The sequence below is a fragment of the Carlito syrichta genome, unplaced genomic scaffold (genome assembly GCF_000164805.1).
Source record: "Carlito syrichta isolate Samal-C Ts95f unplaced genomic scaffold, Tarsius_syrichta-2.0.1 Scaffold113541, whole genome shotgun sequence".
NCBI classification, from domain to species: domain Eukaryota; kingdom Metazoa; phylum Chordata; class Mammalia; order Primates; family Tarsiidae; genus Carlito; species Carlito syrichta.
In genome coordinates this window covers 546,572-560,427 of record NW_007057637.1, presented here as the reverse complement: position 1 = coordinate 560,427, position 13,856 = coordinate 546,572, and the positions used below count along the sequence as shown (strand labels likewise).

At 46.5% G+C, this 13,856-nt stretch overlaps 1 protein-coding gene across 1 annotated transcript in view; it reads right to left on the bottom strand.

Moving 5' to 3' along the window:
• Positions 1-12,051, bottom strand: part of ZXDC (ZXD family zinc finger C) — a 36,440-nt gene extending 24,389 nt beyond the window's left edge. The window contains exons 1-5 of the mRNA XM_021719066.1: positions 11,428-12,051; positions 11,259-11,337; positions 9,943-10,073; positions 5,948-6,118; positions 1,791-2,482 (exon numbers count right to left, since the gene is read on the bottom strand). Coding sequence (XP_021574741.1) covers positions 1,791-2,482; positions 5,948-6,118; positions 9,943-10,073; positions 11,259-11,284 — 1,020 coding nt within the window. The 5' untranslated portion in view covers positions 11,285-11,337; positions 11,428-12,051. The remainder of the gene's footprint in view (positions 1-1,790; positions 2,483-5,947; positions 6,119-9,942; positions 10,074-11,258; positions 11,338-11,427) is intronic.
• Between the last annotated feature and the right edge of the window lie 1,805 nt (positions 12,052-13,856).

Genomic DNA, 13,856 nt, shown 5'->3' with positions numbered 1-13,856 from the left:
CAGTCACTTAATCTAGACAGCAAGGAAAGGTAGCAAGGGAACTACAGAAAAGCCATAAGCCTGCTTTCTGGACACACCAGAGCTCCAATAACCACGTCAGAGATGCCAGCAAAGGCACACAGAGAGCCAAATGCTATACAGTTATGGTGATAGCTGAACAAACTCAGACTTGGAACCATATATGTGACTTTATTACCCAGAGAAGCAAAATTTAGTCCTCCAGATTCTAAAACATGGTAAAATACTTTATACAGAAATTGTTATCAAATGAGTACATACTTCTATGCTCTTTGAAACACCCAGCCTTTCCCAGGTGACTCAGGATTACCTCACTGCAGTAATACCTGCTGTTTCCCAAACTGTGCCACACACGTGCATAGCAGGCCTAGTGCAGTGGCCACTCTGTCCACAGGGGCTACACACCAAGTCTGACACCAAAGCAATAATTACATTACTGAATTCAGGAACTTTACCAAGCAAGCCAGACAAAGAGTACTCAGGACTTAAACTGTCATGACTTTGTGCATGTTTTATAAGAGAAACAGAAAACTTATCACTACAGAGAGAAAAAGAGCAGCCCTCAACAGCTTGTAGCATACCTGTAACCCATTCACCACACACCATTTGTACTCAGAGAAGCGAGGTAGCCCAACGTCACACAGCTAGCAAGAAAATGAACAAGGGGTTAGGATCAGGGTCTTGCCAGCTCCTCCACTCCACCCACAGTTATGGCTCTGGAGATGAAGCAGGGCACGAGTGAGCTGCTGATCCCCAACACACCGAGGCTCCAAGCCCCGTGCCAGGGACTGACTGCCTACCTACCTGTGACTTGAGGCCTCCTCCCCATCCCTGCTCAGCGACCTGTCCACTAGTGACTGCCAAGCAAAGGTTAGCAAGCATGACACCAGAAGTGAAGAGACAGAATGTCCTTCTCACAGACTGAAAGAAATGAAAGCTGGTTCCATTTGTCAGTTACTATGTGCCTCATAGCTGGCCCTAATTCAAAAAGATTTAACCTTTTTCAAGTTGTGGTAAAGTAAGATTTCACGTTTTGAACAGTTTAAGTGTTACTATCAAACATAACCTGTGCCACAGAGAAAAAATCTATTTGATCACTCCCATCTGAGATTGAGGAAAGTCAGACTCTCCCCCAAGAATCTTTAATTAAATTATTTTAAATTAAATTATATTAAATGCATAATTGATATAAATATAATTAAAGTATATTAACTGTTCAGCCTCAAAATTAGAGAAGTACTCTTATAATCCTCCAAGAATGAGGTCTCATAAACCACTCCCTTTTTAATTTTCTTGTTAATTCTAATTTTAAAAAATATTTTGGCATGGTTTTAAAGTTTCCATTAAACCTTTAAAGGTAGTTTTCATCAGGAGTCCTCCTCTTCCAGGACTTGCCATTAGACAAAAAGCACAAAGGCAAAAAACATTTCAACATTATGAAATATTCCAATCTTTTTCAAGAGAAAAACACATTATCATGAAATCACAGAACGCAAAAGGACCTTAAAAAAGTATTTAGCCAAATCCCCTTATTTTCGAAATAAATGAGAATTTAAGGCTCAGATAGGTTAAATTATTTGCTCAAGGTCATAAGAACTCAACAGTTCCAGACTCAAGATCAGATTCAGATTTCCAGACTTGTAGTCCAGGGTTCCGCCCTTTTGCAAACCAGTAAGAAATGTCTGCATAGAAAGGATTAATCCAGAATCTCCTCAAAACTGAGCATAAGAGAAGTGAGCTATGTGGTGGTGACTGAATAGAGTGCTTCATACCAAATAGAGGTTGCCAGTGCCTGCATTGAGCTCTGTGTCCTGAGCACCATGCCTCTCTGTGGGGCCGGACAACATAGACTGAGGGAGCCCACGGCTTTCTTCCGGCTGCCCGACTGCACTGGGGCCAGGAGGTGAGTCCTGCTCCACCTTGATTGGAGCCAGCAGTTCTGGGACACTGGCATTTTCCCTGGGGGTGCTTGAAGAGGTCGGTGTGGTGATGTGCGCTGCTAAGTTACTGTTGGAGGTCAAAGCTGGTGGGTCTTGACCCAAGTTCTTCACAGGCAGAGCCACCAGGCAGCCTAATGCCCCTGCACTCATAGTCTGCACATCATCCACACTGAAGTTGCCCTGCTGGAGAACTGTGGTTGCTGTCCCAAGAACAAGAGGGTTGTCCAGAGTTGGAGGAATATCACTGTGGGCAACCAGGACGAGGGGATCCGTGGGCCCTACGGAGCTATCACTGGCAGGGAGGTTTCCTCCCAAAGACGAGCTCACAGAAGTGACGTCAATAGTCAGGATTCCAGAGTTCAGTGCCTCATCCGACCCGCCTGCAGAACCATTACCGCTACCATTAGCAGGTGCATCAGAGAACAGCGCTGTGAGATCAATGTTGGTGAGCTCACTTTGGCCTGGGTTGCTGAGTTCACTGCTGGGTGTAAGAGAACTTGGAGCTTCTAGCTGAGGTAAGAGATCTGAAAAAAGGAATGAGTACTCTGGTTATTTTATGACCTCAGAAGATTAAGACATTGCTTATGCTCAAGATGTTATCAAGTGAGCCCTCAAGGTAACATTTACTGTCTGTCCCCTGTACCCTGATGCCTGGTTATCACTGATAGGGGCCTTCTGCTAGCATACTGTTGGTGACCAACACACATCAAGGGAAGAAACTGCTTGCCGACACATCAGGCACGTCACATGTGTCTCAAATCATCAAGATCACAGGGATTTCTCCAGAGAAAATAACTGAAGAGAGATTAAGTAACACTTTTCTAGAGTCAAATCAACTAGAAATAGTAAGAAGCAAGGGCAGATTTGAATCCTTGTCGTTCTGGTTTCGAGGCCTGTCCCCCTCTCCCCTCTATGCTCCACAGTAGCACGAAGTTCTCCATAGTACATCATCTTTGGAAGGCAGTTCTAAGCTGAAGTGTGGCTCTGGGGACATTGTTGGAATCAGCTTGTGTCAGTTCATGTCTTGCCAAACCTTGTGCCCCACTCCACAACTAGCTGCCACCCCAAAACCAATGTGAGCCATCTGGGGTGAGCAGGGAGAATAAAATTGGCCTGCCTGGCCTGGCATCAAAGCTCTAGCCTTAGGCAGATGCACAGAACTCAGACATCAGGCTCTCCCCAGATACTGTTCTCCCCAGGTGTGGCCCTTAGAAGGAGCTTTTCCCTGATGACTTCCCCTCTTCCACTTCCTCCAATGCATTTCTAAACTCTAATCCCACCACCAGGACTATACTCCTGTTGAGGGTGGAGAGTCTGCCTGACCCACCTCTGTCCCCTCAGCACCTAGCACAGTACCTAGCCCTTATGCAGCATTTATCGATTACACAGAAATAATTAATTATAATAGGTCCCTCTTCATCTAGAGTCTTTATTTTTTATTGTAATACTCCTTAAATGTTTAGTTGTTCTTCAATCAAGTAATTTAATCATCAGAATACCCTTGGGAGAATAATGAACATTAACATACTTCAAAAAGTGTCCACACATATTCAAGTTGGAGATTTATGTACAAGTACAGGGCAATCATACCAAGCTGCAGGACTCTTCACGCACCAAGCAGACGATAAAATAGGAACACAATGAATTTGGGCAAATTCTTTCCCAAGAAATGTCCACTGTAACTTTCTGACTGTGCTAGTGCCTGGTCCACGGGAGAGAGTACTCTCAGTTCTCTGGTTCTATTTTTTCCTCCATCAACTGGTAGCTCACCCCAAACTCATACTTTCAAGCTGTGAACATCTCGTCAGAGTGTCTATTACATTTTTAATACAAACCTATGAAAGAAATTTTTTTCTAGACAAAAATAATCAAATTCAGAACATTGTTTGTTTAGTTGTCATATTACTTCGAAGTTTAAAAAGAAGCATCAATATAGTATACCTTTTTCAACACTTTGAAAGAAAATGGTAGTGATTCTTTGGAGAAATTAAAAGCGAAAAACTATGTCATTTTTTTCAAAATTTTCCAAAAATTCCTTTGACTATCTTGAGGATTCAGTTCCCCATGAAAAGATAAATAATCTCAGTGCAAACAGATACCACTTCAGTTATAAATGTTCTGCTTAGCATTTTATTAATTTCACTAGCATTTACTGCAGACCTGACGTGCAAGAGTCAGGTATTTTAAAAATCACTAAATAGAGCACCTAGCCTACGAGTTATAATCACCACCTTGGGACGTAAACAGACCACAGTTCGAGTCTCAGCCTCAGTTCTCCCTGCCTGTACAACCTTGGCAAGTTCTTCTTTCTGCCTCAGTTTCACCAGTGACAAAGCAGTGAGGAGCCCCACTCCCACAAGTACTGAGGACTGAAATAATACATTGAGGACCTGGCATAATCTCACAGTAGCTGGGTGTTCTTGAATGCCTGTTTTCCACTAGGCAAGGGTGGTGACACCTGGTTGTCTACCCCTGATAGTTGAGGGGGGATTGATACACAAGTAAGTCAACATCACATCATAAACACAAGCCTGGTTTACACCGCACGCTACCAAAGAACTCAAGGTCTCACACTCAACTGGAGTTTAAGGACAGCTTATACGGGATAACTCTGGGCCTCTGCCAATTCTAAATTAGCCAGGTTAGGAATGGGGGAAGCACACCAGGAGAGGAAAGGGCAGGAGGATGGATACCAGCTCACAGAGCACCAGCTCAGAGCTAGAGAGAGGGGACCTGGTCGCTGAGGTCCCCTGAGAGCAAAGATGGCATCCTCCAACATGAATTACATAGGACATGCACCATGTACTCCTCTTGTCCTCGAGACACTGCTGAGGCTGGAAAGGCAACTTCTTTAAATACAAAGCAGAATGGCAACTGCTGTGAACTGTAAAAGGTCACAGAGGGACCAATGGACCACATCTAACTTGGATTACAGGAAGCCAGATAAAGGACCCAAACCCTCTCACCATGCCCCAGACGCTCATCAAACTCTACCAGGCGCTTCAATAAGATCTTAAGTTCCAAGGAACTCCTTAAACTATCCTCCACACGAGAGAAATAGGCTTCAAAGACCTGGCCCCTGCCCAGGATGGCACCTGAGGAGTGGCTTGCCCCAAGGCTGGCGCTCTACCCCCACTGTGGTCCTGCTTGTCACACAGGTAACATGAGGAGGGCCTATGTAGGAACACACACAGCCTTCACGCACTCTGATCAGAAGGAATGCTATGGCTAGCCAGGACCCCACCAACCCGCCCTGTAAGTGGCAGCAGCCCTAACATGCCCCAGGGAGCAGGGAACACAGGTGCTCCAGGGGAGAGGCAGCCACCACGGCCACCACCTAAACACCCTCAGTGTCCTGGGACTGTGGAAGAGGCCTAACGAGTCAGGGTTAAGTCCCACACTGCAAAGCTGCCAAATGACCAGGTACTCACATGCTCAGCATTCCCTTTCATGAGCTGCCGAACCACCACTATGTTTCCCTCTAAGCCCTCCCTCTCCAGTTCTCACTCCACCAAGCTATTCCTGAAGCACAGCTCTGCTCTAGTCTTGGATGGCTTCCCACTTCCTAGGGGAAACAGTCCTTGGCAGTATGAAACCACTTCTGCAGCAGGAGGAGAAGAGGAGAAAGATAGGTGCGGATGCTCAGAAGCACAGCATGAGAGAGGAGCTGAGGAAGATGCAATGCTGAAGAGGGGAGTTCAGAACCAGGACAAAGGTCCCAGCAGGAGACCCAGGCTGAGTAGAACCCAGGAAGCCAACAAGTAAAAGACTGAACATTCTTCAAGGGAAGCACTTCAAGACAAGGGAGGACTTGAGAGCCAGAGGCAAGACAGTGGCAAGAAAGAATGCAAAGAGGTTCCTGGTCTCAGCAACCATATCCACGACTCCACTGTCCCAGACAACCTCTGAGAGATGAAAGAACAGCACCATGACCACTTCTTTCACCCACAACTCCCCAAGGGGGACACACAGACATGAAACACGCAGACCTTGGCGCCGGCTGTGCTGTCTGACCACGTGAGCCTTCATGCTGTGCTTGGAGGTGAAGAGTCTATTACAACTGGAGACTGGGCAGCGGCTTTTTGGAGCATCCATGTCCTGCATGTGTTTCTTAGAGTGAATGTACAGACTGCTACGAGCCGAGAACCTCGCACAACATCCTGCAACAAAGAGTAATGAGCATTAAACCCAAAAGTCACCAAGGAACTAGGAACCAGCGACACTTCCTCAGATCAGAATCGTGAAACCTGTCTGTCCACACATTGACACTGGCAAGAGACAGACCCAATATCCCCAGGAATTGCTTTACTGAAGTCGAAACCAAGCTGTTTTAAAAAGGCAAGAGGTACAGTAAAAGCTGGAAAGAGATCTGAAGTCCTGTGTCAGTCGTGTGTGGCCTTGGACAAGTAAACTCTGTGCCTGTGTTTTCACCCACTACATGAGGTCATTGGGAACATTAAGTCAAATTAAGTATCAACAAACTCCTTAAACATTCAGTTGGAAAAAATGTATACGAATCATCTCTACTAAGCTACTACTATAAAAACTACTATAATCCTGACATTCAGAGTTGGGAACTATCTCAGCACATCACCCTAAACAACGCCTCTCATTGCTGGAGGCTCAGAGAGACCAGGCAAGTGGCATAAGTCTGGAGTGCGAAGGACCCTGGAGGTGGCATCTTCTTGCTTATACACTCAGCTCAAGCCACAGATCTCCACACAAGCATCAGATGGAAAAGAAGATGAATCAAAGCTACAGTCACCTTTACTTTGTGCCCTGGTTTCTCATCATGTTGGAGCTGTGGCCCACATAGACATAGGGAGGGAAAGGGGAGGGAAAGGGGAGTTCTTGGCAGTCAGAAGCCTGTGGCCTGGTAGGAGTACATTAACAATCAGCTGCTATAAAGAGCAGACCATGTGCCGACACATGAAGCATCCTGGAAGCAGAAGAAACAGCACACCTCTGGAGACCAGTGGCATCTGTGATGACCGGCCCTTGGGGTGTGGTAGGGCCACCCCACGGGAGCCACCAAGCTGAGGTGCAGGGGCAGGAGGGGCAGTAGAGCAAGTGACCCAGCCTGGACTCCAGCTAAGTCACCTCCTAGCTGTGTGGCCTTAAACAAGTTATTTACCCTCTGCAGATCTCCTTTTTCTTTTTGGTAATATAAGAATGATACCTACCCCACTTGTGCCAGCAGTAAGGCTCCATTTTCACAAGTAAATTTTAATTCCCCAGGAAACAAAATACATTTCATTTTGGTTGATACTTCCTTTGGCGACCAGGCATATGACCATTTCTATGTGTGAACTGCTGGCTTTTCCTAATTGTGCAGTTCTCTTGAGATGTGTCTATTGTTTACAAATCCAAGCCCTGCCCAAGAAGCGGCAGAAGAAGCCACCACTGAAAGATCTGTCTCCACAACCTGCAATGGAGGACCCTGAGGCACTCATGTGGATGGCCAGAAAGCAGTCAGCCTGGACTCCTAGGGGAGACAATCAGAGGCATATGCGCTGCCACATGGTGCCCTTAAGAACCTACCATCACCTCCCCACCTCAGACTGATTCCCCCAACACCCTATTCTGCCCGTCCTCACACACTCACAACCTGCAGCTCCATCCTCACATGACCCTCAGCCTGTCCTCACACACTCACGATCTGCAGCCCATCCTCACACACCCATGACCCGCAGCCCCGTCCTCTCCTTCTCTTACTATAAAAAAGGTAGGTTGGTTATTTAAAAAAACTTTTTATTACAGAACATTTCAAACATTTAACAAAGCAGAAAAAATGGTATGATCAGCCCCACATACCTATCGCCCATTCCCAAGGGTTACCAACTCTCAGTCAAGTCGAGAAGGGGTTCTGGGGTCCCTCTACTGGGTTCCCAACTCCATATCCACCCGCCTCGTGGAGAGCACCCTCAATGAACTGTCATTCATCTCTTTTTCTCCTGCTACCATCAATCTCTTCCTCCTGGCACCTCAACATCCAGACTTGCTCAGAGCTCCATGAGAGCTTTGCAGAAGCAAATGCCCTCTCCCCAGCAGCCAGCTCCTGCCTTTTACTCTTTCCCTCAACCATCTCAGCAGATATGTTAGCACACAGCATCGCCTGCCCTCAACTTGGTCCACTCTGACATGGAAGCAGGGTTCTGTGCAAGTCACCCCACTGAACCTTGCCTATCAACACACTGACATACAAAGGCCCAGTCCTGGCTCACCTCAGCTCTCTAGGTGACACCCTTTTCCACACATTCTCCCTCTCGGCTCAGCACAATCCCCCCTGTACTCTTGCTGGCCCTGCTAGGCCGTTTCCCACTCCTCTTCCCAGAATCTGCAGCCATCCCAGGACTCTGTCCTAGTCATAACAACAATGCCTAACACATACTGACGTTCTCCACCTATTGCAGACTTAATTATTTAACCCCTCACAACGACCCTATGAGGTTTTATTCAACTTTACTGATGAGGAAGAGACACAGAACTTAAGAAGCTTGTTTGAGGTCCCCAAGCTACTTCAGTAGCAGACCTGGCACTTGAATCCAGGCTATCTGACTCTAGAATTCATGCTTGAGGTCACCTGGCTACCCTACCTCTTTTTCATTCACACTGTTCCTCGAGTGGTTTAAGTGATGGCTAGGGTGCCATGTGCTTCATGCCCTGCCCAGCCTGTTCTCCGAAGCTCCAGCAGCACACCCTCTGCCCTCTGAGTGCCCAAACTAGCAGTCAGGGTACCTAAAATACAGCATGTCCAAGCCAAGCTTTGCTTCCCCAGACCAGCCCTCCTCTATCCCCACTTCAGCAGAGACAGTGATCCCAATTAAAATCCAGATCCACCACCATGTACCATGACTTCTAATCCCCACGTCTGCCATCAAGGCACTTCGGATCACTAACCCCCCAACCCCATCCAGGTGCACCCCACATCCCAGGGACGGCTACAGTACCTCCCCACAGCCCAGTCACTTTTAGACTTGAAGCCAGACTGAGCTGAAGGTCAAACATCATCACCCCACTCACTCGCCTAAGCACTCAGCCTGCTGCTCTTGTGCCTCTCTCTGCAAGACGACCCCACACCAGTCTTGCTGCCTTTGACACCGAGGCTCACGTGTGTCTGGCTAATTCTTCCCCCTTTTTAGGCTGTCTGGGAGGCCATTCCCACCCCATAAGAGCAGTCTGATCGAACCTTTTGTGCTCTCCAGCACCCCACATATTACCTGCCCACCTCTCTGTACCCTGATAGGAACTCTGATGGAATGAAGAAATGTGTCTCGCTTATACCGCTTGTATTACGTCTACTGTGTTCTAACAGCTGGTCTCAGCTTTAAATGAGTCTTTATCATCCCCTTTTCCAGGTAAGGAAACCCAAGCTCAGAGAAGAAGCTTGCCTGAGGTCATTAACTAGGGAGTGGTGGAGCCAAAATTTGAATCCATGGCCATCCAACTCGCCCTGGCTCGATGCCTCCCAGTGCATCTGCAGCACTAGAGCAGGGCCAAAGTGGATGAATCATAGCAGATTTTTGGCAAATGAAGCGTGTCTTCGGGATTTTAAGAAAAAAACTCTCTAATACCCTTCTGAAAAAGTCAGCATGGCTTTATTGCTGCCCACTCACAAAATGAGTAACTATTTTGACTGAGTCTGAGCTACGTACCAGATGCATAAATAGGAACTCTCCACATTATTTCAGCTAATCCTCACAACCACCAAACTAAGCGAGTCACCTGACTAGTGCCTCAAATCTAGTAAGTGGCAGGGCCAGGAGTCAAACAAGGTCAGATTCTAAAATCTGTGCTCTTTCTAAGACACTGCTCCCAAGAGAGCACAATTAACTCAAGAAGCCAACTAAATACAATGCTACAGCTTATACCTACCTGGTCTTTAAGCAACTAAAACTTAGCTTTAAATAAACAACTGAAACCTACAACATAGATACTGGCATGATACTAAGCTTACAGCTCAAAGCAACACTTTAAAATCTACCTTCCACAGGACACTCAAATGGCTTTGTGCCAAGGTGGGTTATGCTGTGGCCTTTCAGATGCTCTGCTCTCGTGAATGATTTCCCACAGCCTTCCACAGGGCAGGTAAACCTCCGGTCATCATCATGTTTCCTGCAAGAAGAAAAAAACAAAGAAGCAGTGATTACTCACACAACTCACAGGCACAAGCCTCAGGTGAGTCTTTGTTTAAAATAAAACAAAATATACCAAACTACAAGCTCTTTCCATTAGAAAAAAAAACGATGAGTATATTTCAGGAAAATCTTAAGTCTGTCTTTACTCTATGTGAGTAAATGTGCAATTCAGCTGCCCCATAATTAAAAATTCTATGGCTGGATGAAGTGGCTCACCCATTCCTGTAATCCCAGCACTTTGGGAGGCCAAAGCAGGATTGCTTGAGCCCAGGAGTTTGAGACTAGCCTGAGCAACAGAGTGAGACCTTGTCTCTACAAAGAAATTAAAAAATTAGCCTGGTGTAGTAGCACATGCCTGGAGTTCCAGCTACTTAAGAGGCTGAGACAGGAGGATCACCTGAGCCCAGGAGGTTGAGGCTGTGGTGAGCTATGATGGTGCCACTGCACTCCAGCCTGGGAAACAGTGAGAACGTGACATGATCCCCCCCCGCCCCCGCAAAAAAATTCTACTTTAATGAGCAAGCTGATTCCGGAGTCACACAGAAAATAATTAGTGCTACTAATTGTCCCAAATGTATTGATGAAGCTGTTTTCACTATTTCATAACCCCCAGGATCAGTCTTTCCAAGCAATAGAGGACTTACAAGAATTGTGCAGAGAATCAGGTACAACGCTAAAAGTATCCTCGCCAGTCAACTTGTAAAGACTGTCTTTTTCCCTCAGCCCACAGCTGTGCAACCACTCTGAGTCCCACAACAGGGAGAATAAGAGCATCAGTTTCAGAGTTGTCATGAAGATGGAACAAGATACACTTGGAACTTGCTAAGGATCTTCTGGATACAGGCTTCAAGATCGTCATTATCACCATGAAAATTTGTAATGACATGAGGAAAGGTTATTCTACAATGTTAAGTTTAAAAAAAGGAACTGTATAAAAAATATGTCAATTAAGTAGAAAAAAGTATACATCAGAAAAAACTGTCTTTGGGTGATGAGATTCTGACTAATTGACTTTTTGTAGTTTTCTGAATCTTCCAAATTATCTATATTAATCATTTTTAATAACCAAAAAACCCTGCAGATATTTCATCCATCAATTTCTGCTGACAAACCAACCATTCACCTTCAAAGCTGATGACACACACCAAAACGTCAAGATTACCTTTTGTGCCTCAGAAGTTTGGACATGCTGGTGAAGGTCCAGCCACAACTGTCAGAGTCACAAACAAATGGCCGTTCACCTTATAAAAAGAAAAATGACACAGCATGATTATAAGTCCAATAGCTGCAACGTGGACAAATTTTGAGTCCAAAATTATCTAGCTCATTACCTGTATGACTTCTCAGGTGAATTTTCAGTCGGCAGGCTTTGTCATACTGTTTGCTGCACCCAGGAAAGGAGCAGGAGAAAAGCTCTTGTTCCCTGAAGTGGGCTCGGTTATGGGAAAACAGGGCACTCACGGTGATGAACGTCTTCTCACAGCCTGAACGAAGAAAACACAAACCTCGCTCACAGTGTGACAAAAATTATACAACACAGCTAATGCTGGTCAAACCCCAGGACACCATTCACACTGCAGGAGACAAGGAAAAGCACAACTCAGAAGAACTCCCTAAAAAATTATGGCCATTAACACCTGGCTTTGTAATAGCTACAAAGGGGTGCCTGGCTGATGGCAGCCAACCGGCACACACAGGCCACAACTGCAACTGGGCTTGGAGAAGTAGCAACTGCCCAAGAGAAAGCCCTCTGCTCACAGCCACCCACTAGCCAGTTCTGGAGTACTGTTTCCACACACATTCAGAGATCTTCCATGCACTCAAATATCAACACAGCTTATGTGAGACCCAAGAAAACCTCCTAAGAGAAATGAAATACTAAGGAACAAGGTTTTGTCTGGTAGAGTTGAGCTCTGATGGGTTACAAACCATTCTCATAGCTAGGATTTGCAACCCTTGGGGGTGATGCTGCATCCTCTACACTTATGAAGCACTTATCTGGCTTCTTTTTCCTTTTTTGCCCATTTCCTCAAGATTCCCTGCTTTGTCACTTCATTTCACTCACATTTTTTCATCACTTCATCCTTAACCCCCAAATGAGCCACAGCCAAAGCAGCCGACACATCAGTAATTCCACACTAATACTTCTTTGACAAAATCTTTCAGTGCTCGTGTGGAATAGAAAACGTGAGGATGTTTAGTATCCACTGAAGCTCTTCTCAGAGCCTTTAAGAAGACACCATCGTGCCTGTGAACTACCATGCAGATGCATACTGCATGGGACTGCCTGCAAAGTACCAGCCCAGAGAACCCTACCTTACCCAGCAACATTTAACTGGGACATGTTGATCTTCCCCGAGGTCCTCAAGGCATCCTCTCTGGCCTCAATCTGGTCACCACTCCCCCACAGGTTCCCCATTTTGGGCCCTGGCGTCTTCACACACTAGGTAAATCTAGTTTACGCCCTTCGATTCTACCCCTGCAACCTCTCCTACCTAGAGCCTACCATTCCCACCGTCACTCCCTGCTCAGGCTCTCAGGAAACTCGCGTTTTTAATGGTGCTTTCACAGGTCCTTCTCGTGCTTCTACACATCTCACACACAAAACCAATACAAACCCTTGGAGGGACATCCGGTCTCAAAGCAAGCCCGGACCCCTGATATTCCTAGTACTATACACAGAATGGCACTCTTTTACCAGGGAGAGGGTTTACAGTCACTGAATTCCCACCGGAAAAGGTTTGAGTCAGTGGCACAGAGCCATGTTCTCCATGAAGAAGGGATGCAACAGACAGTTCACAGGCATATGTGGGGAAAAAAATAATAAAATCTGTTCTTATTTTTATCTCATCCTTCAACGTTTCTCTCATTGAGTACATTTTATAATGCATACATTATTAGGCGAGAAACATGTGCATGTAACATACCACTACACGTATGTTAGGAGCTTGCTAGGTGCACTTTCAAGTTTCTGAATGAATGGAAGGTAGTAGGGTCTCCCTCCCAAACCCTCTCTACAGCCCACATTCCCCACCAGGGCTCTGCCATTCACCCTACTCACAACATTTCCCCCCGCCCCGCCCCTCCAAAAAACAAGCTCCCACCCCATGCTCCTGCTCCCAGCCAGGAATCTCCTGACTCCTCTGGAGGAACTGTCTCTCTGGGAGCACCAAGCCTGCCTACCCTGGTAAAGAGTTCACATGCCCAGCAACTCCAAGTAAACACAGTGGAGACAGCATGGTAGTGGATTTTATCCACGTCGCCTGGCATCGTGCTCTTTATCTGCACAAGGAGAACGGTTTTCAAACTTCACAAAAAGATAGTTCTTAAAACTTCACAGTTGCGTGAAGATAAAAATCAAGGCATAAAAATAGGCACAAAAACCAGGATGTGCCATACACCTGTGGCTGTTCTCTCAAAATGTGCTGAGGTCTTGTATCTGGCCATACTCTCTGATCCTCCAGCATGGAGTGTGTGCCCGTAATCACGAGATGACTGGGTATTTCGAAGCGACTGAGAAAAAGGCCTGACTTAAAACTCTGCGCAACTCTTTGCGGAGATGCGTCATCACTTCCAGTAAACGGAAGGTTTGAGACCTGCTGCGTCCATCGCTGGGAAGCCCAGCTACTCCCCGCCACTCCCCGCTACTCCCCGCCACTCCCTGCAGAAGTCCTCTGGAGGCACTGGAATGCCCACATCAGAGCTCGCGTCCCCGCCCCTCCCTCCGACCGGGCCGCCCAGGGCGCCCCAACCCCGGGCG